At 41.5% G+C, this 27,196-nt stretch overlaps 1 protein-coding gene and 1 long non-coding RNA gene across 7 annotated transcripts in view; both read left to right on the top strand.

The window, feature by feature from the left end:
• Positions 1–16,479, top strand: part of PPP4R1 (protein phosphatase 4 regulatory subunit 1) — a 70,402-nt gene extending 53,923 nt beyond the window's left edge. For all 6 annotated transcript variants that reach the window (XM_067290705.1, XM_067290706.1, XM_067290708.1 and 3 more), the window contains 9 exons: positions 290–465; positions 4,776–4,871; positions 6,158–6,343; positions 7,893–8,054; positions 8,645–8,745; positions 12,084–12,204; positions 12,313–12,447; positions 13,550–13,691; positions 15,445–16,479. In XM_067290705.1, coding sequence (XP_067146806.1) covers positions 290–465; positions 4,776–4,871; positions 6,158–6,343; positions 7,893–8,054; positions 8,645–8,745; positions 12,084–12,204; positions 12,313–12,447; positions 13,550–13,691; positions 15,445–15,608 — 1,283 coding nt within the window. In that variant the 3' untranslated portion in view covers positions 15,609–16,479. The remainder of the gene's footprint in view (positions 1–289; positions 466–4,775; positions 4,872–6,157; positions 6,344–7,892; positions 8,055–8,644; positions 8,746–12,083; positions 12,205–12,312; positions 12,448–13,549; positions 13,692–15,444) is intronic.
• Positions 16,480–18,652: 2,173 nt separating this feature from the next.
• Positions 18,653–25,215, top strand: LOC106484457 (uncharacterized). Its single transcript, XR_001292561.2, has 3 exons — positions 18,653–18,724; positions 19,707–19,786; positions 23,872–25,215. It is a non-coding gene; the product is annotated as an uncharacterized lncRNA (long non-coding RNA).
• The last annotated feature ends 1,981 nt before the right edge of the window (positions 25,216–27,196 follow it).

The raw sequence follows: 27,196 nt of genomic DNA, 5'->3' as shown, positions 1-27,196 counted from the left end.
TTACCACAAAAGCTATCTCTTACTCCTGGGTTTCCTGCTTTAAGGACAATGTTTCACTGAACTCTGGTGGTGCTGAGTACCTAAGAAAAGACCGGACCATGAGTCTGCTGCCTTCCTTTTGCGTTAGTTGTCCCCATTGTGGGATTTACTAAAAATCAATACTGCTAAACTTGCTGCCACTCAGTTCTTCAATTCTTCAGCTGATTAGTGGACTTCTGAAAGTTGATTTGTGGCCTGGCAAAAAGTTTGTTGCAGTTCAGCCTCTTGTATTTTTCTCTTTTACATCCAGCACAAGTGGAGGTGTTGTCTGCTGCACTCAGAGCATCCAATTTGGATCCTCAAGAAGAGACAACAGTTGGCATTGGCAAGGGAACAGACTCACAGAATGAACTAAGTATTAAAGACCAACAGAATTTTAAACCTATCCTGGGTGATATTGTGCCTTTAATTGGTGACACTGTTGAGGTAAGAAGGAAGTTTTGTGCTGGATTTTTTTTTTTTTTTTCATGTAGACTTTCAGGATTCCAGTAATAGAGCTGTATTCTGTGTTTGTGCAATAATTGCAGCCAAATGCTTCCTGCTTTCGGCTAGCATGATGTTAGGTTTTGTTGGCTGGTATTGCAGCATTAACTACTAAAATAAAATGAGTTGTGTTGGGTGTTTTTGGTTTTTGCCAGTTCTGTGTTTGTCCGTGTAAATTCTTGAAATTGTTTCTGTTGAAACCTCTGTTGTGACTATCACATTTTAAGACATTTTAATGCTACTGCAGTTTACTACTGTGAAATTGCTGTACTTTAAAACAGAGCCCTATTGATAACAAGCAAACAAATCCCTCCCTCCCCAACCCCTCTCCAACCCCCCCAAACGCACACCTTTTTTCCTCCTCTGGAGAAAGAGATACTTTGTTTCCAGTAAAAGGGTTTTACAGTAGCTTACTGGCTTGTGTGGGAGGAGTTCAGGACCTGTGACCTAGGATGTTGTGCAGACTGTGGAAAGGGGAGGTGGATTCTAGCACTCAGTAAGGTCTTAAAGTTTGTTGCACCTATTCCTTCAGCTTCCACCCCCCCCCCCCCACGCAAGTCTGTGGCATTTGATGGTCTTGTTTTCTGTTCTCTACTGTGTATTAGGTGAAAACCACTCTGTTCACTGCAAGTAGTGCCATAAGCTTTGGTGGTATTAAAAGCTATAGTTAAGTAGAAAGCAGTGATTCCCAAATTTATACTCTGCAAAACTATAGCAAGTAATGTGTTGAACCATGTTGCCTATATACATAGAGAGGGAGAGAGAGACAGTATTTTGAGATGAAAGCTTGGTAAGGGCAAGTGTCTTTAAGTCTAGGAGTTGACATTGGTCCTGTAGAGGAATGACTGAGGATCAGTCATTTTTATTGTTTCACCTAAGCTGTTCAACCACCTTGTAGCCCAAAAGCGTTTGGTGGTGGAGAAATGTGACATTTACTTGGATGCTGCTGTTTATACACAGTCATAATTTAACATTACAAATGTGTTAACCCCCCCCCCAAAAAAAAACGGAAGCAACCTTCTCTCCTCTCCTCCCCCCCTGCCAAAATCCCAACAACACACAGATATAGATACAGTGCTTGTTATGTTTCTTTAACACAGCATCAGTCATCACTTCTTGCTAATTCTAACCTTTAAAATGATAGTGTGAATCCTCTGTCCTCCTTCTAATTTTTGGAGGGTGAGGGGGGTGGTGTTTATTTAGAGGGATCTGTTCCTGCATTTTATTTCTTTACAGAATACGATGCTGACAGAAAGCTAAAGAACCGACCCCATTTGTGGTTTACATTCTTTCTTTACATGTGTAGATTTTACTCTTTAAAGAAATGCTCTTAACAAACAACGAACTGGCAGATTATTACTGGCACTGAATCAAGTCCTCATTTTACAAGTGAAAGGATGTCATAGAGGTGACCTAGAATTTGGAAACCAAGCTGTGATCTGTTGAGCAAGTAGACCACTGCCCCTAGCAGAAAAGACTGCTATGATTTTCAGAGGTGTTTTTTAATTCTCAATGTAGCAAAGAGTTGATATGGATACTGGATGCTTTACAAAAATCAGACTAGGGTATTTTATATTTGAAAGCAGCGCTCTCAATTCTGCGCACATATCACAAGGCAAAATCAAACTCTGCTTGTTCTTCTGCAGCTGTATAGGCTCCTGAAGGAGATAATGCTGCTTGTTAAAGAGAGCCTTCTCTATGTAAATGAAAATACCTGATGGAATAAAATGAACAGGTGCGGTTCTGGTACATAGATGAAGCTTGTTTGTTGAGTATGAAGGTAGTTGTTTTTTTTTTTCCTCAAGAACCACCTGTCTTGATTTTTCTTTAGGTTGTATGCTCTCTACAGGGTTTGGGAATAAATAAATAAATAAATAAAATTGAAGAATAGGAGTTTTTTCATAGAGCGGGGACTGGCAAGGAATATTTCGGCGGATTTTTTGTTTTCATTGTTGGTGGTGTTTTTTGGTTGGAAGGAAAAGAAAGAGAAAGGAGACCAGACTAAAATCAGCCCATCTGTCTGGAGGAAGTACCTACCTCTAAGTATGAGAGTGGAAACCAGCAGGAGACTGTATCATATATGGACCCCTGAGACTGGCCTCTTCTCTCTTGTGTTTTGGCCACCTGCCCTGGTTGTCAGGAGGCACCAGTGCCACTTATCCTGGTGCCCCTGGGCTGTGTGCGTGCTCCATAGCACAGAGCAGGGATCTCTTTGGAGCACAGCCACAGAACTCTGATACACCTCAGCTAAAGGAAACCTTGTGTAAAAGATTAATAGGTCGTGATGCAGATTTTGCATCTCAGAAGTGGTTGTTCACCAGTACACAAAATTTTCGGACTAAACCCTCCTGCTAAAATTTTATGTGCTGGCTCTCTGTAATGCTCAGTTTGGTGTGTGCATGTTACATGGAAGAGGTACAGATTGAACTTGATCTGCAGGCGTACAGATACCGCATGACTTAAATACTGACTGATGTGGCAGTTCCTTTGTACTGCAGCTTTTCCTTTTGGAAGGCATTTTTGACTTCAAAAGTGGCTAGGTAAAATGTCACCATCTGTGTCACCCTTTTGTATATTTAATTGTTCAACTTGCTTCAGTCAGTAAAGTATTATTTTTAACTTTTTTTAGATGTTAGTCTTTTAGAGCCAGGGTAGCAGAGACTCTGTGAGATGGAGTCTTTTCTTCTGTAGCAGAATGGATCACTAACCTCTAGTCCCTTACACCTGGGCAACTCACTGAAAGTGCTGTGGCTTTTCTGTGTTAGCTGCCTCATAATTTCTTGATCTGGAAGAGGTTGAATCTGGTGACTCTCTGAGAATGCTGAAACTGTCTTTTGCAGATTTCTGAAAAAGTCTGAGTAGATAAAACAGTGAAGAGGTGACTGGCAAACCAAAATCCTGCAGAGATATGAAGCCTCTGGAGGTTTTATAGGTTGAGTCGCATGCTGTGGGACACATTCAGTTACAGAGTCACATGAGGATCTGTTCTCTCTCTGGCTCTTTGACACCACCTTGCTGCTGCGAGATAAGGCAGGCAGGTGACTCAGACTGCAGAGCCAGCCATACATGTTTGCCTCACAGCTCTACCTGTTCTTTATCACATGTAACTATACCTCAGCGACTAAAATTACAACCTAGTGCTTAGATGAAAGCAGTTCATGGAAGAGGAGAAAGTAACTGTCTGAAGTTAAACCAAACAAGACAGAGGGGGTCCTGGAGGCCTTTTCCCAGAAGTTCATAGTTTTATTTGCTTGAAAACTGTCGTTGTCAAACTGCACAGTTCGGTAGAGTAGGATTGTTCTCGGAGTTCACGTTGACCCTGAGAGCTCACCCTGCAGTATTTGTGGATAGATGTCTTGGATCATCTCTGGCAAAGGCCTTTGTCCTGTTCTTCCAGACAGCAATCTGATCTCCTTCTCAAATATTCATCACGTACTTTTTGAAATTCACAGCTGATTATGTAAAGCCCATTGTGTCTGGAAAACTCCACTTGTACAGGAAGTGACATTGCAACCCCTCAGCAACACAGTGTATTGTAGTGTATTAAACAGCTGCTGCTCTGTAGAGATCTGAAACAGCCTCCAAGTCTTGGTCTTTGTCTTTGGGGCCCAGATGCGTACCCAGGATGCTTGAATGATTGCTAAAGTTAAAAAAAAAAAAAAAAAAAAAAAAAAAAATTGCTGAGAGGCGAAGAGTGATGTCAACAACTATGGCCCACTAGGGCTCTCCATAATAATCCCCTCATCTGCAGAGGAGATTATGGAATAATCATAATCACCTTTAGGAAAGGAGCAACAGCATAAGTCTCATCCGTTTCTACTCTTAAGTGCAAGGATGGCTTTGTTTTGACCTTTTCTAGCACAAATCCAGAACAACAAATTCAGCTAAATCCACTGCAAATGTTTTCTCATTTTCCCTTCAGGGGAGAAGCAATGTGGCCCATATGTTAGTTGCATTGTCCTTAACATAGTCTCAAAGGTGCTCATCTCCTATGGTGATTTTAATTCCATAAGAGCCAAAATTGCACAGACTAAGAGGAGACTTTGTTTTAAATTTAAAACAGGAAGATTTATCTAACAGGTCTTTTGATTTGGGGCTATAGCAAAAATGTATTTGATATTAAAACATGTATTCTTTTAATCTAAGAAAAAGACCCTGAGGTGAGGGCAGCACTTCATGACTTTGATGTTTGTCTTGTGTTTAATCCTTGAGTGTATCTTATGTGACTGTTTTTTTTCCTTTCTCTTGAGTAGAATATGGATTCTACTCTTCACTATATTCATAATGATTCGGATTTGAGCACTAATAGTAGTTTCAGCCCTGAAGAAGAAAGAAAATCCAAAGTACAGGTAAATGACAGTGACTTTTGTTTTTCCTACATAGATCAGATAAGCAGGATTTTTTTATATATGGGAAAATTTTTTAAGGCATTTCATCCAATCATTTTCGATACAGTATATTTTCTATACAATATGGAAAACCTCTTAAATAGGTCTCTTTAAAATACTATCTTCAGGGTTTCTAGAGATAATGGCTTAATTCTGCAGTTGCTTCTGTTTTAATTGTGTATAAGAGATGACAGCGTTTTGTAACATGAGAGTAACTGTCCTAGACTTCCAGGCTCTGGTTTTATTGAGTTTAATTCTCTACAAAACTGTCCTGTAATTGAAATTAGGATTACTGAGAAAACAGGGTATTTTGTTAAATATTTTGAGTGGAACCGCTCCCACCCCCATGCCAACATTTTAATGTATAGAATTTTCTGTTGTTGCTTAGTTCAGTATTAACTATGCTGCCCTGAACCACCCTGATGCCACTAGAGGGAACCTCAGTCCCTCTTGCTACTCCTGTGAGCTGTGCTATTCAGCAGCTGTGTGTTAGGGAAATGTTCTTGTGCACCCCACTGGGGAGAGTTAGTGCCTGAGATAAACTGACAGCAGCTGAGGCAAAGAAAATGTTAAAGTCAACACAAAGAGGTATTCACATCATTTTATTTTAAATGCTTTAATTTTTCAGTGGAGAGGAGGGTTGGTCTTCACTAGATCTCTTTGTCTCTGGAGAATCCTTTTCCTCCCTATTCCTCCCTGGCTATTTAGGGAGTTCAGAAGCAGTACTGAACACCTTATATACTTTGCCACCTCTCCCTCCGACTTCCTTCCCCAAGGCATTTTAATTTGTCTTTCTTCTCTCCCCTCCTCCAAAAGACAAGATTTGGGAAAGAATAGTTAAACGATTTTTGAGCAAGTCTTGTCATTTGCAGTCGTGCTCCTTTTATGGATGAGGTAAAATGGGCAGACTTTGTGCCCTGTTTACACAGCCTGCGAGTCTGAATGTTTATAGAAAAGTAGATTATAGTCTCTTATTTTCTTGGTCTGCCTAAGTAGACAGTGATCCATCCACTCATCTGTTATGTCAGTCTGTATATTTTCAGATAGCCCCCAAACGTCATCATTTCTTTTACTGATGGAGCTTTTTATGAATTATAAAACTTTTGCATTCTTATCAAGAGATTTTAGTTAAATAACATTTTTTCACACAACTGTAGAATACTGTTCTGACTGTGTGCCCTGAAATTTTAATGATCTGTGTGAGGATTTATTGAAAATAGTGTAAACTGCCCTTTTTCTTACTACAGGATGTTGTACCTCAAGCCTTGTTGGATCAGTATTTATCAATGACCGATCCATCTCGCGCACAAACAGTGGATACTGAGATTGCCAAACACTGTGCCTACAGCCTGCCTGGTGTGGCACTTACATTAGGCAGACAGAATTGGCACTGTTTGAAAGACACCTATGAGACACTGGCATCTGACATGCAGGTATGCTGGATGTTTTCTTTAGCTCGAAAATCTCTGACAATGAACTATCCGTGAACTTTCATGATGACATTTTGGTATACTGGGTGTTAGGTTGCTCTGTTTTTTAGGTGCAGTTTTCTGTTGCTGATGTTAGTTATTCACACCATGACTGAAAATGTAACCATTGTCTTGGAGGAAGCTGGGAGTGTGTGGTGCTCAGATAGAAAGCAAGTGTGGGGGGTTGGTTTGGGTGCATTTGTGGAGGTGGTTTTCTGGTGGCATGTGAGGAGAGGTCTCTAGTCTCTTCTGCTAACTTGAGATGTTGTGGCAGTGCTTGGAATTCTCACAGGTATGAGAATTCAGGCTGTGCTGCTGTGTGTGAGCAGACATGTGCCCCCGCAGGCATGTCTGGAGCTCAGTGAGTCAGCCTCACGCTGAGCTCTGGCCTTTTGATGCTGTATCCAGTTAGTCATAAGGGAGTAACATCACTATCATAATGCAACATTGCTGTTTTAAAAACAAATACTAGAAATAGCAGTGTTTTTCTTGTTTTCAGGTGGTAAGGAGGCAGCTTTGTGCATTTCACTGTTGGTTTATAGTTGTTTCCAGTCCTCCTTTTCTTCCTTTTTCGGAGATGCTTTCTTTTATAAGCGTTCTCAGACTACTTCACCCCTCTTGAACTTGCTGCTGCTATATCAGAGCAGCAGTTCTCAGTGATACATAGTGAGTAACTTCATACATGGATATTGCTCATATTTTCCAAAATGTTTTGCAGCCATTAAAAACAACCAAATAATAAGTTAAAACATAAGTAAAAATAAATTAGTCTGTATTTTAAACTGTCCTGAGTTTATCACCAGTCTAAGCTGAACTAAAACTGAGTCACCAATCCAGGTGAAGAAACAGTACCCGTGCTAATTGGAAAGTGCTAAAGGAGAGATGCAATTTTATTTTTATTTATTTATTTATTTATTTTAAGAGGACTTAATTTAAATAGTTAATCCATTAAAACAGTGCTCCCTCAAGTTAGGGCCAGTAAAAGCTCTACTGGTTGTGGACTGCTCAGCACTCTGTATGCATGAAACTATCTGTTAGGGAAGCTAAAAGATTCCAGCTGAATTATCATGGAATATATTTCTTGTTCTGCTTTATAAATTGAGTGATAGCACAGCAGTATGGGACTAATTTACCCAAGAAGAATGTGAAGCAAAGAGTAATTATCAGGAATACTGTTTTCCTTCCCTGCACCGGAAACTTAAAATATTTTTGTTGCTTTTATTTGCCTAATTCCTTGATACTCAGTTGGAACATATTAATGGACAGTTCAAAGATGATAATTTCTCCTCTTTTTCCTTTCTCTCTCTCCTTTTAATATTTAATTTTATTTTAAATCATTAAATGGGACACACCAACACATGGGACGCAACTGTTAAATGGAATTGTAAGCACTGTAGCTCTCTGAGAATCTGATATGGATACTGACCCTCAGATTAAATTGGAGCACTTGGGATGGTTCATTAATAAAACGTGTGTGTGTATATATATATATATATATTTTTTTTCTTTACAGTGGAAAGTTCGGCGGACGCTAGCATTTTCTATACATGAACTTGCTGTGATCCTCGGAGACCAACTCACAGCTGGAGATTTAGTTCCTGTCTTCAATGGCTTTTTAAAAGACCTAGATGAAGTCAGGATAGGCGTGCTTAAACACTTGCATGACTTTCTGAAGGTGTGTCTGTGTTCAGCTTTGGTCCAGTTAAATTGTCTATTTTGCTTCATTTCTTTGTTTACACTTGCTTTTTAATATAACCAATATAACCCTTTTGAGAATGTATAAAAATGTCTGTTGAATACTGGAGTATCTTTTGCAGGAGATTTGTGTTGCTTATTTCTCTGAAGAACCTGGTCTGTGCATATGTATTCTATGTATGGGCACTAGTGGTTTGTATTAAGTTTTTTGATGGCTCTAACCTCTTGGTAGCAATTTTTTTCTCAGACTTTTTAGGAGTTTTTCTACAACTGTGTTCTTTTTGGAGCTGAAAAACACAAATCATAAAACCTTTAAAACTGGTTCTAGCTTTACTGCTTAGCTTTCTTATTTCCTAGAGAAAAAGTAGGAAGAAAGTCAGATTTTTGCCTACAGTAGTACCTCGTGTGATTTCATTGACTTAAGCATGGTACAGTTTAGCCCAGAAAAGCAGAACTATTGCTAAAGATTAATTTTTGAATCAAAGCAAGCTTTCCTTAGTTGTCTTTTAAGCCTCTTGTTCCATCTGCTTCTTGTTTGTAACTTACATTTCTTTACGTTTACTGTTACAGCTGCTTCATCTTGACAAAAGACGAGAATATCTTTATCAGCTCCAGGAATTCCTAGTGACGGATAACAGCAGGAACTGGCGTTTCCGTGCAGAGCTGGCTGAGTAAGTGGTTGCCTGAGTGTTTGTTTTTCTTGTGGGCATTTTAAAACATTAAAATCATAAAACAAATGTCTTACAGTGACATTCTTCATTTTGTTTTTAATTAGTGAATTATCCTTATCCTTCTCCACTTGTCCTCCTCATTTCAAAATTCCCAATAATTGTGTATCACTTATAACAGTTGGGAATGTCTTTTCCATCACCATATATTGAAAACATTACCCTTCTATAAAAAAGAAGCTGCCATAAGAGAGGACCACATCCAGTTCCTTTTTAAATTAGTAGAAGTGTTTTAGCAATTTGACTTCAAGTTGCTGAGTCTGATGAACAGGCTGCTGCATTCATGAAGTAGAGGAGATCAAGGTCCTCAGGGGAGTGAAGAAAGCAAGTAGCAAAGTATGGACCTTAGACTTCATGTGAGCAGGCTTCAGCTTTTTCATGGAACTGGTAGATTAGATCCCAGGGGAAGGGTGAAGCTGCTCAGGAAAGCTGACAGGTCTTTAACGACAGCATCCTCCAAGCAAAAGAATGGTCCATCTTGATACTCAGTAAACAAGTAGACGTATCAACAGCCTGGCTTGACTAAATAGGGAACTCATGACTGAGCTTGAATACCAAAAGGCATTATATAGGAGGTAGAAGTGGGGACAGACTAGACATCAGGAATTTAGAAATGCTCAGGCTCAGTGCTCTGGCATGTAGCATAATGAGACAAAGCTAGCTAGAGCTGAGACTTGCAAGGGTATCAAGATGTAGCAACTGCTACATTAACAATAAAAGAGTAAACAAGAAAAATGTGGGGCCATTGCTGAATAGGGCTGGTGATTTAGTGACAGCAGACACAAATAATCTTGAGGTACTTTGTACCTTCTTTGCCTCAGTCTTCACTGACAATCGCTCCCAGGCCTCTGTGCTTGGAGGCAAAGTTCAAGGGTGGTTGAGGAACAGCTGAGGGGTTACTTGAGAGCAAATCACAGAAGTCCATCAGATCAGGTAGGCTGCAAGTGAGGGTGCTGAGAGAGCTGGCTCATGTAATAGCGAGGCCATTCTCTATCATCTTTGAAAGGCTGTGGATATTAGGGCAGGTCATCAGCAACTAGAAAAAGGCGAATGTTGTACCAATCTTTAAAAAGGGCCAGAAGGATAATCAATGGAACTGCACTTTCATCAGCCTCACGTCCATCCCTGGGGAAATGATGGAGCAGGTCCTCTTGGGAGCCATTTCTGGGCACGTGAAGGAGGAGGACTCCTTCATAAAAATGGCATGAATTTACCAAGGGAAAATCATGTCTGAACAACCTGACTGCCTTCAACAATGATATGACTGAATCTGAACAAGGCAAGAGCTGCGAATGTCATTTATCTTCACTTTAGTAAGGCTTTTGATGCTCTCACAGTATGCTTGTATCCAGGTTAGGACGTTATGGTCTGGATGGGTGGAAACTAGATGGATAAAACGACTAGCTGGATGGTTGGGTTTGGATGGTGGTTGCTAATGGGTTTTACTCTACCTGGAGTCTAGTCGTAAGTGGAGTACTGCAGGGGTCTGTCCTGGAACCTCTCCAGTCTTTAACAATCTTTACCAGTGATGGGGAGGAGTTGACAGAGTGCACTCCCATCAGGGTTGCTGATGACACCAAATCGGGGAGACCAGCTGATGCATTCAGGGGCCTTACAAAATCCAGTGAGGGACAGATGCTGAGTCCTGGACATGAAAAGAAAGAGCCCCTGGCAATGAAACAGGCTGAGGACTGACTGCCTGGGGAGCAGCTCTGCTGAAAAGGCCCTGGGGATTGTAGAGGACAGTGAACTGAACATGAGCCAGCAGTGTGCCTGGGCAGCACAGAAGGTTATACAGCACCCTGGGCTTAATCAACATGAGCATGGCCAGTAGGTCAAGGGGAGTGATTAGCCCCCTCTAGTTGGCACTTGTTAGACTGCTTTTGGAGCAATGGATCTAGTTCAGGGCCCCACAGTACAGGACAGATGTCAATAAACTGAATTGACTTCTGTGGAGGGCCATCAGGATGGTCAGAGCTAGAGCACTTGTCCTTTTAGGAGAGTCTGCTGGTTCAGCCTGGAGACAGAACGGCTTCAGGGGCACCTGACAGCAGCCCCCCAGTGCCTGCAGGGAGGTTAGCAAGAAGACAGAGCCAGGCTGTTCTCAGTGGTGCACGGTGGGAGGATAAGAGGCATTGGACATAAAGTGAAATGAGAGATTCGGACTGGATGTAAGGAAAAACTTTTCACTCTGAGGACAGCCAGGCACTGGAACAGGCTGCCTAGAGGCTGTGCAGGCTCCATGCTTGGCAATTTTCAAGACTCAGTTGAATAAAGCCCTGAGCAACCTGACCTCAGAGCCATCACTGCTTGAGCAGGGGGTTAGAGAGCTCCTGAAGGTCCCCTCCAGCCTGAATTTTCCTATGTTCCCATGATTTGTTCTATAAAATGTAAATGCATGCTCATATTGCACAGTTTTATTTCAGCAATGTTCTTGAATAGGAATGATAAAATGAGCATGCTGTAAAGATCAATTACAGTGCATCTTTTGAATGCAATTTTGAGAGACCTGGTTAACAGCTGTTATGGTGCATTTGGTACATTTAAGTATTTGTTTTGATTTAGTAACTAGCAGTCACTTACCTGTGTGGGGTTGTGTGTTTTTTTTTTTTTTTTTTTTTTTTTTTTTTTTTTCTATGGAGATGTAACAGTTATATTGTCTGCTTGTAATGTGTCTTGCCAGTTTTTTTGAACATGCCTCTACAATTCATGGCACATACTTGTGTCTGCAACCTGTGCAAATCTTAATCAATTCATTACAAATTGAAGAAGACAACAGATAATTTCGCAAGTTGTCTGGCATACTCTGAAGTAGAGGGAGTTTATTTGATAAGTATCTTTATTTTGATAAGTCTTTTCGGTCACTTAGAAGTCAGAATATTTGCTTTGTAGATATGTGCGAGATGTCTGTACCTGGTATTAGAATGCACATGCAAGCTGCAATGTCATTCAGCTGGTTTGCTGTGCTGCATGCATGTTTTATCAGGATCCCTCTCTTGTAAATGCAATGTTGGTTCCCTTGCCCCTTTCCCAGGTAGGTCATTCTTTGAAATCATTCAGCATTTCATCATTACATTGAATAAGTGGCAATTTAAAACCTACAAGTGATCTATAGTGGAACTGGTGGTGTTGAAGAACAGAAGATTTTACTCTTCAGTAACTTTATTATGGCCATATTGCGTTACACAGCAAGTGAGGCCATATAAATGATAATTTTCACAGTTAAAGATTACCTTTCTCATTTTCCTAATATACTCTGTGCTTTCTCTTCCATCTTTTAGGCAGCTGATCTTGCTTCTAGATCTGTACAGTGCTAGAGACATCTATGACTACTTGCGGCCTATTGCTTTCAGCCTTTGTGCAGACAAAGTGTCTTCTGTCCGTTGGATTTCTTACAAGCTGGTAATGAATATTAATAAAACTCAATCTAAGTAAATTCAGAATTTCAAACTTCAGAGGGTGGCAGTCAGAAGTAATTTTCATATATTTATCTCTTCCCATTTCTTCTAGGTTAGCGAAATGGTAAAAAGATTATACATGGCTTCAACATCAACTTTTGTGGTAGACCTGATGGATGAACTTGTTGAAAAGTTTTGTAGATGCCACAAATGGTCTGGTCGACAAACTTTTGTCTTTATCTGCCAGGTAAAATGTCATTTTGTTCATCTGTTTTGTTTATTGGAAGGGAAGACAAGCAGCTGGAACTCTTTAGCTGTTGATACTTTTTTTCCACAAATATTTAAGAACTTCTTGCCAAGGGGATAGATTTCATAGCCTGTTTTCTTCAATGTTGCTCTGTAGTGGAGCTTGCAGGGAGGTATGCTGCAAAATAAGATCTGTCTGCTTACCTGGAAGTAGGTACCATTGCTAAACATGGTACTGATGGCTAGTTAATTATAGCTAATTGCCCAGCACTCTTGCATGAATCTGCAGTTTAGCTTATTAACTTCAGGTTGTCAGAACTGACTCTGAACATAAAACACACACATAATAAAATAATCCCAATTATGCCTGAGTTGTGACTCAGCATGAAGTGAGATTTTCATGCTAGTGAGACAATATGGTGCAGCAGCTGCCTGTTACTTTTCTGGGTGATCCTTTAGAAATCAAGGGCTAGAAATTGCCTATACCTCCTTAGCCAGCTAGCACAGCTTTTCTGGAAACAATGTCTTCTCAGAAAAATAACAGAAGAGTTGAAACTAGCTAGAGCAGTAGAGAAGTGGTCAAATTTGGAAATGGTAGCAGAGGGGCAGACTGGGAAGCAACAGTACAGTTGCCCAAGTGAGACAATTTGAACTTTGAAGTATTCAGAGAAATGTGAGCTTTGAGCTTATTTAGAGAAACGTGTGAATACAATGGATGTTTATTAGGATGGAACATTCTTTTCTTAACCTGATACCTAGTTACAACAAAGACTAAATCAATCTTAAAAAAGTGTCGGGAAGGTCTTTTACATTTCTTCCTTGTTATCAAATGTTACAGTAATAAGAATTTAAGAAGTTGTTAGGTCTCATGCAAAATAACATGGGTTTCTAACTGAGGCTGAATTTTTTCAGACCTATTTTGCTTCATCATGTATGACTTCATGTTCGAAAGTAGTGTACCATGTTTCAAAACTTTGTTGCTGCTAGATACTGTATTCATTCTATGAAGGTAATAAGGTCTGTCAGCTGTTGCTCTGATATCTGTTGGAATTTTATACTCTCTGTGGTGAAATCTAATGAAATTGCTTCTCTCTTCTTGCCAGACTATCAGTGAAGATGACTGCCTGCCCATGGACCAGTTTGCAGTGCATCTGTTGCCACACTTATTGCACTTGGCGTCTGATAGGGTTCCAAATGTTCGAGTCCTGCTTGCAAAAACGTTAAAGCAAACCCTTTTAGAGAAAGGTTAGTGGTCAGAAATAGTTGCAATGGGCTGACTGTGTATCTTCTTTGTTAGTTACCTTCTGTCCTTCTGCTTTCTTGTAGTCAGCTGGGGAAAAAAAAAGGACTGTCAGATGTGGGTCACTCTTGCTTTTATGGTCTCTCTGGTGCGGGATGTTACCCTGGCTGATATAAAACCATGAAACTCATAGACGGTATTGGAGCCACTGTTTGTAACACTGGGATATATGAGTTCTTCCTCATATGCCAGCCTGTTTCTCTTGCACCATTTTCTGTCTATGAGCTAGTTTTTAGGGGTTATCAGGGCACAGAAAGCATGAATGAACAACTAGCAGCTGTGAAGTTGTTGAGCAGTGCCCTTTATTTGGTTAAAAAAAAAGTTTGGTTGATGCTGTGTGTAATAAGGATAAAGAGGAAAAATCCTTCCGTACATATCCGGCATCTGTTTTCTCACTGAGGAAAAGAGATTGCTGCTGTTTGTTTTTTATATTTTATGGTGGCAGTGAGAAGAAGATTTCTCTAGAAACTCTACAAGGGAATTAGACATGCTGCTTTCAAATTGCTGGCTTTGCTTAGGAAAGCATCCCCTATGCCTAGCAGATGCTGTAAAAGTCAGCAGTGCTCAGATGCCAAAGCACTGTAATGGAAAATATCATTAGGAATATTACACTGTTTCGTAAACAAGTGGAGTATGCCCACAGTTGGAATACTTTGTTCAGTTCTGGTGGCTTTCTTTCTCAGAAACATACACCGACTTGAGACTGCTGTTTCTAGCATAGAAAATTTTTGGAAACCTAGAAATGGTGTGAAGAAAAACGCAAAATATTTAAAATACTGGACAATGCAAAGAATGACAGCTCAGAGCTAGATTAATGATAGCTGCCTTGTATATGCTGGAGGCTCCGAGTAAACCTTAGACGGTTACCATGGATCAACTGATACACAGTAATTTGTTACCCTGTGTTGACTGTGCCAAGGCCCTTAATGTTATTGCTGTTATCATGTACTATTGGTATTTTGTTTGTTGTCAGCATTGTTTTTGTGTTCCCCACCTGGATGGTCCAGCTCCATTTTGCTTTGCCGCTGTGCAAGCTTATGATATAGTCCTTGCCTCAAAGAGATTGTGTATATGATTAGGGGTGGTGGATAGATTATGAAAGGTAAATTTAAAAAATGAGTTCAGAATTTGTTAAACCGCAGAGAATCAATTACCCTTTCCACAAGCTGTTTGTAGTTGTGCTGTTGTTATACAACTGGTGTCATGTAGTTCATGAATAATTGTCAAAAGTTGGGACTACTTCCATTATTCTTTCATGTTGCCCTCAATTTATTGTTGGATAATTATTTGGCAAGCCTGCCAGTGGAATGGAATGGCACTTCCATGGGTTTGTGATACCTTTCCTCCATCCGAAATATACGCACGTCCTTCTGAGTCTTTTGCAGGGATATGTTTTCCTCCTTGCTTATGGAGTCTGTCACCCCTACTTTTACACTGAAGGGGTGTAGAAATCTTGCACTCTACTAGCACTGTTAGAACAACTATACTCTATCATCTGAAACATGCAATGATTTTTTTAAGTGAATTTTTAGGTATATTTAGAAGTGTATTGTGTGCCTGCTCAAATATTCTGTTTTAACTATACATGTGCAATAATTGGCTTCTGAGATTTTGAAACTCAAAACAGCATGCTGAGGTTTGCTTTGAAGTATTTGCTATTTTTTTCCTCCCATAAGTCTCTTCCAATTTCTCTTACAGAATATTTTTTAAATTCTGCCAACTCTCATCAAGAAGCTGTGGAGCAAACAATTATGGCGCTTCAAATGGATGACGACAGTGATGTCAAGTATTTTGCAAGCATACACCCTGCCAGTACCAAAATTGCAGATGATGCCATGAGCACTGCTTCATCAACTTACTAAAAAGTTCCTGAATGTTGCTATAATTAAAAAAAATTGAAACAAACTATCCTCAAATGATCCTAAAATGGATGATCTAGGACAGCCTCTTCGGAAGGAGAGATTTCTTGCCAGACTTAACAGGTGGATGTTATCTAAACCTGATACCAGGGATTTTAAGTCAAGAAAAAGTAAACGTTACCTATGTCATCTTGACTTTAGAAAAACATTGCTCAAAGGATTATTTTTGCCACCGAAGCCTTAAATCTTCTGTCTTCCTGAACAAATGAAACTTGAATTGGCAGATCATTTTCATTGTAGAAAGGATGTGATTTCCAGAGACCTGCATTGTTTCTCCTGAGGAGTTAACTTACCAAGTATTTTCTGTAGCAACTGATAGATGAAATAGCAGAAAGGCGAATTTATATCAAGATGTAAGACCTCCAGTATTAGCGCTAAAAGTTTTTATCATTCAAGGACTTGATTTGTGTGCAGCTGGGCACACCCTTAAGTGGGAATAGCTTTGATGTGTGTAAAAGGGGAAAAGTAGAATTTTGAATTTCTCTTAAGGGCTCAGTGCTAACACTAAACTAGAATTTGATTTTAATCCTTAAATGCAGCATATTGCTGTATCCATTAGCAGAAAACTTTGCTGAGTACCTGTGTCCTAATTATTTTCATGCTGGTCATGACCTAAAGGAAATTTATTAGCACATGTACTTTAAGTCAGGTATTTTTAACTTGATCATGATCAGCTCTGAGGTGCAACTTTTTTCTTCATATACTGTACATATCTGTGAGCCTCCTTGGAGTGCTGCAGTCTTTAATCATGTTGTTTAAAGCTGTTGTGATACAAGTTGTTCTCTACTTGTCCAAATAAAATTTATTAATAAGATTGAAAGAAAACTTGTGACCTTTTTAAGACATTAAAAAAAATGTTTGAAATCTAAGTGTCTTTTTATTTTCTGGTTCTTTACGCTTGACCAGTATGGATGGCTGGGTGGGGGGAATTCCTTAATGACTGTGAAGGATTTTGTATGTTGAGATGGAATATACTATAGCAGAGATATGCTTTGGTCATGCAATTGAGATTTTGCTAGATTCTCTTCAAGAATCCCTGTTGTTGTACTTGGGACCCTGTCACTCCAGTGTGAAACGGCATCTTTGCTGAAGTGAATCTGAATGTCCACTTCAATCCAGATTTACAGGAAACTGTGAGCTCAAACTGCCCTTAAGCTATGTTTAGTCCTTTGAACACTTTTGTTTTCCTCTCATTTGAAGTGGCTGATACAGTATCTACTTCTGTGTCTTCCAGGGGCAGCTTGCTTATATCGCCTTTCCTCCAACCTGTGGAACCTGAAGTGTGTGAAGCTTATTTTCCTGAGGAGTTAGAAATGGCTATGGCAACTTCTCCTTGATGTATTTCTGCAGAACTCTTTCATATGTCAGTCAGGTGGCCGATGCCCTGACAGTTCAGCCTCAGGCAGGTGTCTCTTTCCTCCCTGTTTTCTTGGGAAAACAGATATTTTTGTAGTTTCTTCTGTAGTAAATAGGGTGTTGCTATTTACTCCCCAAACACCAGCTGTTCTGACTCCTGTGTCTGGCCATGGAGATGGTTAAAATACTGAGTCATCCCTGTCTGCCTTGAAGTTTGGGGGGTGGGGGGGTGTTGGAGGGCTTTTTTTGTTTCTGTTTTTTCCCTCGCTTGTCCCTTTGCTTGTCGAAATCAACTCAAAACTGGAAAATATAACTATGTGCCTAGTTCAGAAGTTTCTGTAGTATAGATAACAATATTCTGTTCTGCGAATCCCAGAGGACTAGTTCTCTGGTTGTGTGCTGGATGACGCCAGATTGTCAGAAAGCAGTGCGCTCTTCAGTCAGAAGGACTTCTGAGCAGTCTTTGCTGCCATACAGAGATCAACTGAAAGTAACTGGTCCTCTCTCCCAGGACAGATGATTCCTATTTTAGAACAATACATTGAAGTCCCATCAATTTCTGCATTTTTTTCAGGGTACCTAAATCCCTTCTTGTCTGTTTTTTTGTCACTGTAATGACACTTGCTGTTGGTTCATGTGTGTAACTTTTGAGGTGATTTGGATCAGCTGTTTGTTTGGACCAGAGAATGCTTCAGATGACCTTCAAATTGTGGATGGAGTGCATTATTCGCAGATGGAGTACTGGGATTTTAAATGAATTCTTAGTATTTGGAGTCCAAAATAAACAACACTCACTGAGTTGTCATGTCCCAGTCTAATTCTGTTACTGGTAATGCTAATCCAGTAGAATGAAGCATTATGTCTGATCCCTTTAGACGTTTTCCGGTATTTAGAGATAAGATGCCTTTTAAGTTGAAAACTGAGACTGATCTTCCTGGTGCTTTATTTTTCTCCATTCTGTATTTCTTTAATACTGTTGTAGGCCCGTGGATTTGAGAGAGGTTCTGTCAGTAACAGCTTAACTACGTATGTCAGTCATGGATGGGAGGCCACTTGGGGAATGCCATTTGGACCCTTGAAACCAGAAACTCCATTCTGCTGTGTCTGCTCTGCTGCTTCTGTTAGCCCTGTGAGAAAGTTCATTGATAGGGTTTACCCAGGATCCTGGCTTTTCCTAAGGATGATTGAGTGTTTTCAATTCCAGAGTGCCTTAATTGCCCTGACTTGTATCAAATCAAGACCATCTGCAGAGAAAGTGCAAGGAAAAGCTGTCTTTCTCCTTTCTCTTTCACCCAACGTGTCATTTGTCTGCCTTCTCGTTTCTGCTTCATTTGGAGATTCCCAAGAAGTGAAAGGGAAGGAAAGACTTCCTTTATCCTCAAAATTGCCCAAGACCATTTGATCTACAGCCTGAGGGACATGGTCTTTTTTTGCTTAAATCTGATAGGAGATTTCCTGATGCAGGCAATGTTAGCAGTGTCAGTAATCCAAGCTTGAACTTAGAATGTCCCTCAGTATATGCGGTTTGGGGAAATGCATCTCAGTTCTGAGTGGTGAAAAAATGCAGTGCTGTTTTTCTGTGAGGGGCACTGTCTGGGAGTGATGCAAAAGATATTGCCTCTTGTGTGTGTCTCCCCTCAAGATTCAAGCTGTGCCTCTAAAGTTTTCCTTTGTCGGTCAGGATTTCTCAGACAGAATGTGAGGTAGCTCCTGAATTATCCATGGTTTACCAAAAGCAGTATCTACCCCTGTCGTCTTGGTAAAATGTCGAATTAGTCTTTTTCTAACAATTTTCCTTATTTTCAGTTTAATCCCTTGCCTAGCTCATCTTGGAGTTTCTCCATGGGAAATTCTTTTTTTCCCATGTCCTGGCTACAGCGCTGTCTCTTTCTCATGCTCACTGCCTTTTGCAGCGAGTTCTTTGTCTACTGTTGTTTCCTCCCCAGAGACCCATAAGGATTTGGTAGGGCCATTTCCTCACCACGCTTTTTTTTGCAGATTTCATGCCAATAGAACTGGCAAATGTGTGGAACCTTGTGAAGGGTGGTTTGTTTTTAACCTAGACAGGACTTGACACTTGGAAATCTTTTGTTTGTTTGTTTGTTTTGTTTTGAATGCCATATATAGCTGTTGCTTAAACTCCTGGCTCTGTGGATATGATGCTAGTTGCATTAGGACTGCAGAATAGCAGGCTAATTTCAGCTTGACTGAAATAAGTGTTTGCCTGGGTTTGGTAACCCCAGCAAGAGCAAAGGTGGCTCTTCTGTGCAAGTAAAAGTCTGGCTGTGATGGTTTTCATGTTGGCTCAAAAGATCATGTCCCCCTCAGTTATTTGTGCAAGTGTGTGGGTTCACGTGTGTTACCTCTCATCACCTTTCCTCTGCACTGTGTATCAGAGAGTGGGGTTCAGAGATGGCTGATTTGAATTAGTAGTAAATGAGCAGAGAAGGGGGAATAGCCAAATCTGTCCTGTGGTTCAGCTGCGCTCTTACCTTTTGATCAGCTTTCTTTCCATAGGCAAGGTTTCCATTTGTTCTGCAGTCATTGGGTGTGGATTTTTTTGTTTAATGGTCATTTTTTCTGACCTGGTTTCAGCCTCTGTAACTTGTTAGGATGGGAAGAGGAGTCTGAGACTGGCAGCTGGACAAAAGCTGATAATCTTTTCCGCTTCTTTTCTCGTGTCAGTTCTCCCCTCTCATACTGATGGAAAAGGCTTGTGTTCCTATTTATGCTGGTATTCAGACAACACAGAAAATATATTTCAGGTAAGTGATCTTTTCTTTGTATGCAAAGTGAAGGTATACTAATAGATTGCTTTAAAAATATGACAGCAAAGCTCATTTTAAATGGGCATGATGTTCTTTTTTCCCCCAGTGCTTTCAGATGGTGGCTTTTACTTTTACTTGACATGATTTAGATTAGAAAAAATAAATAAATTGAGAGCAGATGGTAATGGAAATGCTTTAGGGTTCGGTTGCTGTATAGGTTGGACTACATCTAACTGATTCATACATAGTGAGTTAGCAAAGATAAGTAAACAGATTTTTAAATATCTTACAACCCTCCAACCATGATAAATAGTCTGTTTTAAGTACCATGACCCATTTATGTAGAGGTGTAGGAATGTCTCTGTGCGTAAAATATTTTAAAAGGATTAGCTGCAGGTGGTTTTGAATCACAAATGTGAAAAGTGAAGAATACTGAGCACGCTTCTTTGCATGTTTCTATAACAAGGCCACTCAGAGCAGGAGAGAGATGCACAGTTTGAATATCTAAAGAAATTTCAGCTATTTTTAGTCAATCCAGGTATTCTATACAAGAAAGAACCCAGACAAACTTGGCTTGAGTAAGATGGCAACACAGATTCAAATAGAAATTAGGCCATTGCTCTCTTACTGTTTATTTGCTTTGTGGTGGTCTCTTCTGGTCTCTTGACCGAGATTTTTTTTGTCATCTTTTGGATTTTTGTGCTTGACAATTTTGGTTCCTGTAAGCAGTACCATCAGTAAAGATTTCCTACTCATATCTACCTCTTGACCCCACAGCGTGATAAAATGGCAAGTAGCTCACATACCAGGGATGGGGTTCTGTATATGGGAGAATACAGCAACAAGAGCTACCGGGACTGTCAGACAGACATCTTGCTTATCAGCAAATGGAGTTCCTTGATACGGAAATCTTGGATGTAATATTCCCATCTGTGAAATCACAATACCTGTGCTGCCAACTTCCCAAATCATCTGCTGAGCTGTAGCTGGGCAGGGCTGCGCTGCCAGCTCCCTTCCCCTGCTGAAAGGGAGCTTGAGGCTATGGGCAAGGAGGCAGCACTGTGGTTCTTCTCAGGAGCTCCTCACCCTAGGAGTCTGGCAGGAAAGTGGGATTTGGGAGGGGGAAGGCTCACCCCACTGAGCCCCTGTTCGCAGTGGGTCAGTCTCACTCCAGCGGTCTCTGCACATTCCTGCCCGTGAGTATGGAGCAGCCTTGATGTGAGAGGTTGTAGAGGAGCAGGGACCACAAGTACTGTCTGGGTACGAGGGCACTCAGCATGACCTCACCTCTTGCTCTTTTAATGGTGGAAAAAATGGGGTTGGTTTTACACTGCTTCCGAGTGTAGCATTGTGGGGAGTGTTTGTGGTGGCATACTGGAGTACCATTTGGCATTTAAAGAGGAGTCAGTTGCCAAGTCAAAATGACTTGAGGAACAGCCCTAAAAGTTTTAGCATGAAGTGACCTTTGGTCTTGTCCTTTTCCCTGACATCTGCCCTTCTCTCTGTCCCACAGGCACCCCCCTTTCAGAAACAGTTATTGCAAGTTGTAGAAATGCTGTCAGCTGCTGTTACCCCCTGATGCATGAGAGCCATAAGGCTAGCTTAGGGCATCCTGGCAGGAAGCAAGTCCTGATTTCATTGCTCTGAGTAGTGTCTTAACTGTATAGTGAAAACCTTATGTTTTTCTGCTTAGATGGGGGCATTTTTCCAATGAGTGGGGGTAAGTTTGTCCCATTAAAATCTCATGCTTTGCAATACAAGCTTTTGAACTTTGGCAGACTTCCTTGCTCAATTGGTTATTATAGAAAGCAATGCAAGAAACTCCAGACAAAGTCTGCATCTGAACACTTGAACTGGGCATCAGTAGGGGGTAAAAGCATCACTGGTGAGTTTTAGCATATTGTGCTCAAGAGGGTCAGCAGTGAAAATGCCAGTGCTCAGCCCAAGGCGTGGAGAGTCTCAAGGGTCTGTTCTCACAGGGTGTCATTTTGTTTATTGGAGTTGATGATTGGAGACATAGAAGCACCGGGGTCTTGGCCCAAGGCCATGCTAGTGAGACTGAGCCTTGTCTCTTTGATACAGAAAGGACTGACAGCTCTTCTCCTGTAAGGAATGAGATGCCACTGGCTTCTGCTGTCATTGTGTTTTGAAGAACATTGTAGAGAACTTGGGTTGTTGAATAGAAGCTGAGGTGCATGCTGAAAAATGAAAAGTTTGACAAACTAACACGCACAGCATGGGGAACAAACAGGAGGAATTAGAAGTCTGTGTGCAGTTACGGTGCTACAATCTCTGGGATCATGGAGACGCAGTGGGATAACTCACACGACACTAATGTTGTGATGGATGGGTACAGGCTCTTTAGGACGGACAGGCTGGAGGGTTAGGAGAGGGAGTTGCCTTTTATGTGAGAGCGCGGCAGGAATGCCTGGAGCTCTGCCTGGGGATGGATAATGGGCCAGCTGAGAGCTCATGGGTCAGGATTAGCGGGCAGCCCAACACGGGTGACATTATGATGGGTGTCTGCTATAGATTGCCTGGTTGGGAAGAAGTAGGTGAGGCCTTCCTCAGACAATTGGAAGAAGCTTCATGTTCGCAGGCTTTGGTCCTTGTGGGGTTCTTTAACCACCCTGATATCTGCTGGAGGAACAACACAGCAGGGCACAAGCAATCTAGGAGGTTTCTGGAGTGCATTGGTGACAGCTTCCTGACACTGGTGATCAAGGAGCCAATGAGGAGAGGTGCTCTGCTGGACCTCATAAGTACAAACAAGGAAGGACTAGTTAGAGATGGTCAGGGATAGCCTTGGTTGCAGCAACCATAAGATGGTGAGTGGAGTTCAAGATCCTGCAGAGAGGGAGCAGGGCAAAAAGCAGGGTCACAGCCCTGGACTTCAGGAGAGCTGCCTGTTCAGGGACTTGCTTGGAAGAATGCCATGGCATATGGCCTCGGACAGAAGAGGGATCCAAGAGAGCTGGCTGATATTCAAGGATCACCTCCTCCAAACTCAAGAATGGTCCATCCCAACAACCAGGAAATCAAGTAAAGGCAGCAGGAGGCCTGCTTGGATGAACAAGGAGTTCCTGACTAAACTCAAACATGAAAAGGAAGCGTACAGGAGGTTGAATCAGGACAGGCGGTGCAGGAGGAATATGGAGATACTGTCCAAGCATGCAGGGATGGACTTAGGAGAGCTAAAACCCACCTGGAGTTGAAAATGGCAAGGGGTGTGAAAGGCAACAAGAAAGCCTTCTGCAAGTGCATCAGCAGCAGAAGGAAGGCCAGAGAAAATGTGGGCCTGCTGCTAAATGGGGCAGGGGCAAAGGACACAGAAAAGGCAGAGATAACTGAATGCTTTCTTCACCTCAGTCCTTACTGGCAAGACCAGCCTTCAGGCATCCTAAGCCCCTGAGACCAGAGGGGAAGTCTGGAGCCTCCTTGGTGGAGGAGGATCAGGTTAGGGAACAACTGATAGGCTAACAGGTTAGCTTAAACAAACTGGACATATGCAATTCCATGGGCCCTGATGGGATGCACCCACAGGTGCTGAGGGAGCTGGCTGATGTCATTGCAAAGCTCCTCTCAATCATTTTTGAAAGGTCATCCCTGAGGAGTGGGAGAGAGCAAATATTACCTCTGTCTTCAGTGAGGGCAGGGAGGAGAACCTGGGGAACTAGAGGCCAGTCAGCCTCACCTTGATCCCTAGGAAGGTGATGGAGCAACCAATCCTAGATACCGTTTCCAGACATGTGAAGGACAGGCTCGTGATCAGGAGTAGTTAGCATGGATTTAAGGAGAAAGGGAAATTTGTGCTTAAGCAACCCGATATCCTTCTCTGATGAGGTGACTGGCTTAGTGGATGAGGGGAGAGCAGTGGATATTGTTTACCTTGGCTATAGTAAGGCTTTTAACATTGTCTCTAATATTGAACATCCTCATAGACAAGCTAATGAAGTATGAGCTAGATAAATGATCAGTGAGGTAGACTGAAAACTGGCTGAACTGCCAGGCTCAGAGGGTTGTGATCAGCAGCACAAAGTCCAACAGGAGGCCAGTCGCTAATGCTGTCATTAATTTTGCAGATGATACAAAACTGGGAGTGGCTGATACACCAGAGGCCTGTGCTGCCATTCAACCTCAACAGGCTGGAGAAATGGGCAGAGAGGAACCTCATGAAGTTCAGCAAAAGGAAGTGGAATAGCCCCATGCACCAGTATGCATTGGGGGCTGACCAGCTGGAGAGCAGCTTTGCAGAGAAGGGCTTGGGGGTCCTGGCGGACAAGTTGACCATAAGCCAGCAATGTGCCCTTGTGGGAAAAGTGGCCAGCAGCACCCTGGGCTGCAGCAGACAGATCCTTGCCAGCAGGTCGAGTACTCAGCCTTGATGAGGCCATGTCTGGAGTGCTGGGTCCAGTGCCAGGCTCCCCAGGACAAGAGAGAGATGGAGCTACTGGAGTGAGTCCAGCAAAGGGCCATGAAGGTGATTAAGGGAGTGGGGCATTGAGGAGAGGCTGGGAGAGCTGGGAGTGCTCAGCCTGGAGAAGAGAAGGCTCAGGGGGATCTTGTTAATGTGTATAAATACTTGATGGGAGGCATAAAGAGGATGGGGCCAGACTCTCCTCAGTGGTGCCCGGTGACAGGACAAGAGGCAATGGGCACAGACTGAAATACATGAAATTCCACCTCAAGAAAACACTTCTTTGCTGTGAGGGTGGTCAAATGCTGGAACAGGTTGCCCAGAGAGGTTGTGGAGTCTCCATCTTTGGACCTATTCATAACCTGACTGGACACGGTCCTGGGTAACCTGCTCTAGGTGACCCTGCTTGAGCAGGGGGGGTTGGACCACATGATCTCCAGAGGTGCCTTCTAACACTGATTACTATGACTCTGTGATTAAGCTTGAGCAAACCTCTCTTTAGCAGCTGGTTCAAATTGGGGATTTAATTTTTTTAAGAGAAGATTTTAGTGGTCAGGTATAAAGTTCTCAGCTCCAGGATGTAGACTTTAAAAATTAAACTTAGCTCCTTAGCCTGAAGGAACAAGACAGTCAAAATACACGTCCTCAGTACTAGTATTAGAATTAGTGGATGAAATTGGAAGCTTCATTTTCAGCAATAAAGGATTATGAATTCCCAGTAGCGCTGATGTCTTTCTTGTAAGATAGTGTTACACATGTACTACAGACCTTTCAGATTAATTTACTGCACTGGAGAGGAAAACTTTTGGAATAGAAAATTTGTGACAATGAATTCTACCAGAACTCTGGCAGCTTCTGGTTTTGGTGAGAATGAAGCTGAACCAGCATTAGAAACTTGGTATGGACAATGTAAGCCCAGTGCCCAGGAAAGTGGCCAGGCTGGCTGGAATCCTGCAAGGTGTCAGAGACTAGTTGATGTTTTTTTTAAAACTTCTTGTAGGGTGGTGAAGGGAGAAGAGTAATTGCTCATTGTTTGATTTTTTTTTTTTTTTTTTTTTTTTTTTTTTTTTTGAAAACCACTGTTTAACTCTTCAGGTGAGTAACCGTTCACTTCAAGTTTACTTTTTCAAAGTAAAAACAGTTTGGGGGGTGGGGGGACCTTTTTGGTGTGCAAAATGTCTGAAGTTGATTCATTGTACACTTGCACTATTTTAGTAAGTTTGAGTAAGTAAGTTGCCAATTCAGATGCAGGTAGCCTGCTGCTGGCAAAACACTGGGTTTGCATCCTGATTCATTTTGGCATTATATTGCCAGTGACCTTGTTATATGTTGTTTCTTGCTCCTTTTTGCTTTGTAAAGGACTGATTTAACAAAATCTGTTCTAGACGTGTTGAAAAGGACTATTAAAATAGATAAGGTACGTAATTGTCCTTTTTCCACCGCCACCATTTTGTTAAGAGTAACTTTTTCCTGAAGTAACACTCTGTGGAAACAGTCACAGGATGAAAGCAAATAAGCCACATTAAACTGTCACAAAAGATTGATTAAATCCAGAATACCAGAACTGACTTTGCAGTCTGTTTATTGATTTCATTAAGGTAAAAGTCAGTCTGCTGCTTTGTCCACAGATCCTGCTAATGCAGTCAGTAAATACAAGCCATGCTTTTCTTTATTGGAAAAACAGTCTTATTGTAAGTCAATTTAAATATGTTTACAATAACTTGGTAATAGGAGGAAGTCTGTCTGACTTGGAATCAGTGGCTAGCTAAGGCTTTTGCTTGTATGGACTTCATGAAGATGACCTACTGTACAGGCATTTGCTTACATGACCAGGCGTTGCTGGTCCTGTGGGAGGTGATCTTTGTAGCACTGTGCATTAATTTTATTGTAAGGCACTCTGAAATGGTAAGGAAGCTTACAAATTGGTCTGAACACCACAGACCATTGTATTGTATTTACTATCAATCATCTGATTTATTAAAAAAATCAGATGTAACCTACAGAATGGCTTCTTCAGCTAATTTGCATTATTACAGCCAGTCTTCAAAATCACTGCTGCTAGCATGGCTTTTTCCCTAAGAGCACTATCATCAGATGGCTTTCCAGTAGTGCTGCCCCTAGCAGACTTGCTGGTAGCCACCCCCCTTTTGGGGAGCTGTTGTGCACCAAGCAGGGGCAGCAGGAGCAGGGGGCCTGCCCTGGCCCCTGCCTTTTGGCAGGGCAGCAGCCTGGGCTGCCCCTGCCCCACTCAGAGCCTGGTGCTTTGGCCATTGCAGGGGATGTCATACTCAGGGCTCAGAGCAGCAATTCAGTCCTTGCTCCTGCCTGAGCTCCTGCACCAGGACCAACCTCCAGCTATCGGAGTGTAGGAAAAGTGAGCACACTGCTCTTAGCCAGTTGCCTGCACTCATGCTTTTAACCATAGCCTTTAAAGGACTTTTACCAATAACTGCATTTTCAATAAGTGCATTTATCACTAGGGGTATAATTTGCTTTAATGGAATTTGAAAGAAGATTTCAAATAAACATCTCTTCAGTGTTTCAAGTTATTGATTGCAATTGCTACATTATTGCAACAGCAATTCAACTTTCATTTCAGACTTGTCAATAGTGATGCACTTCCAAGTGCTTTGTTACAGTTTGCAGGAGAAGGAATAGTGTTCATGTGTTGCAAGTAATAAAAATGTGAATAAAGTTAAGAGGATGGTTTTTACTTTTACAGCTGAAATTTCTAATAGTTATAGGGAAATAAAGACTTCAAAGACTTTTAATCAAATCTTTGATCAATTTAAAAGTGATCTTCAGCTGAGTTAGGGAAGCTTTTTATGAAACTCAGTTGCAGACACTTTTCTATAGGAGAGCTGAAATTAATAGCTTCACTTCTGTTATAAACAAACATCTCAACTGCAGGTAGCTACACAGGAAAAAGGACTATAGTCCGCATTAGAAATACTCACTGTGAGGTAGAGGATAGATAAATTAGAAACTAC

The sequence above is a fragment of the Apteryx mantelli genome, chromosome 2 (assembly GCF_036417845.1).
Source record: "Apteryx mantelli isolate bAptMan1 chromosome 2, bAptMan1.hap1, whole genome shotgun sequence".
NCBI lineage: Eukaryota > Metazoa > Chordata > Aves > Apterygiformes > Apterygidae > Apteryx > Apteryx mantelli.
The sequence above is the reverse complement of the archived record's forward strand: the minus strand, read 5'-3'. Positions and strand labels throughout refer to the sequence as shown.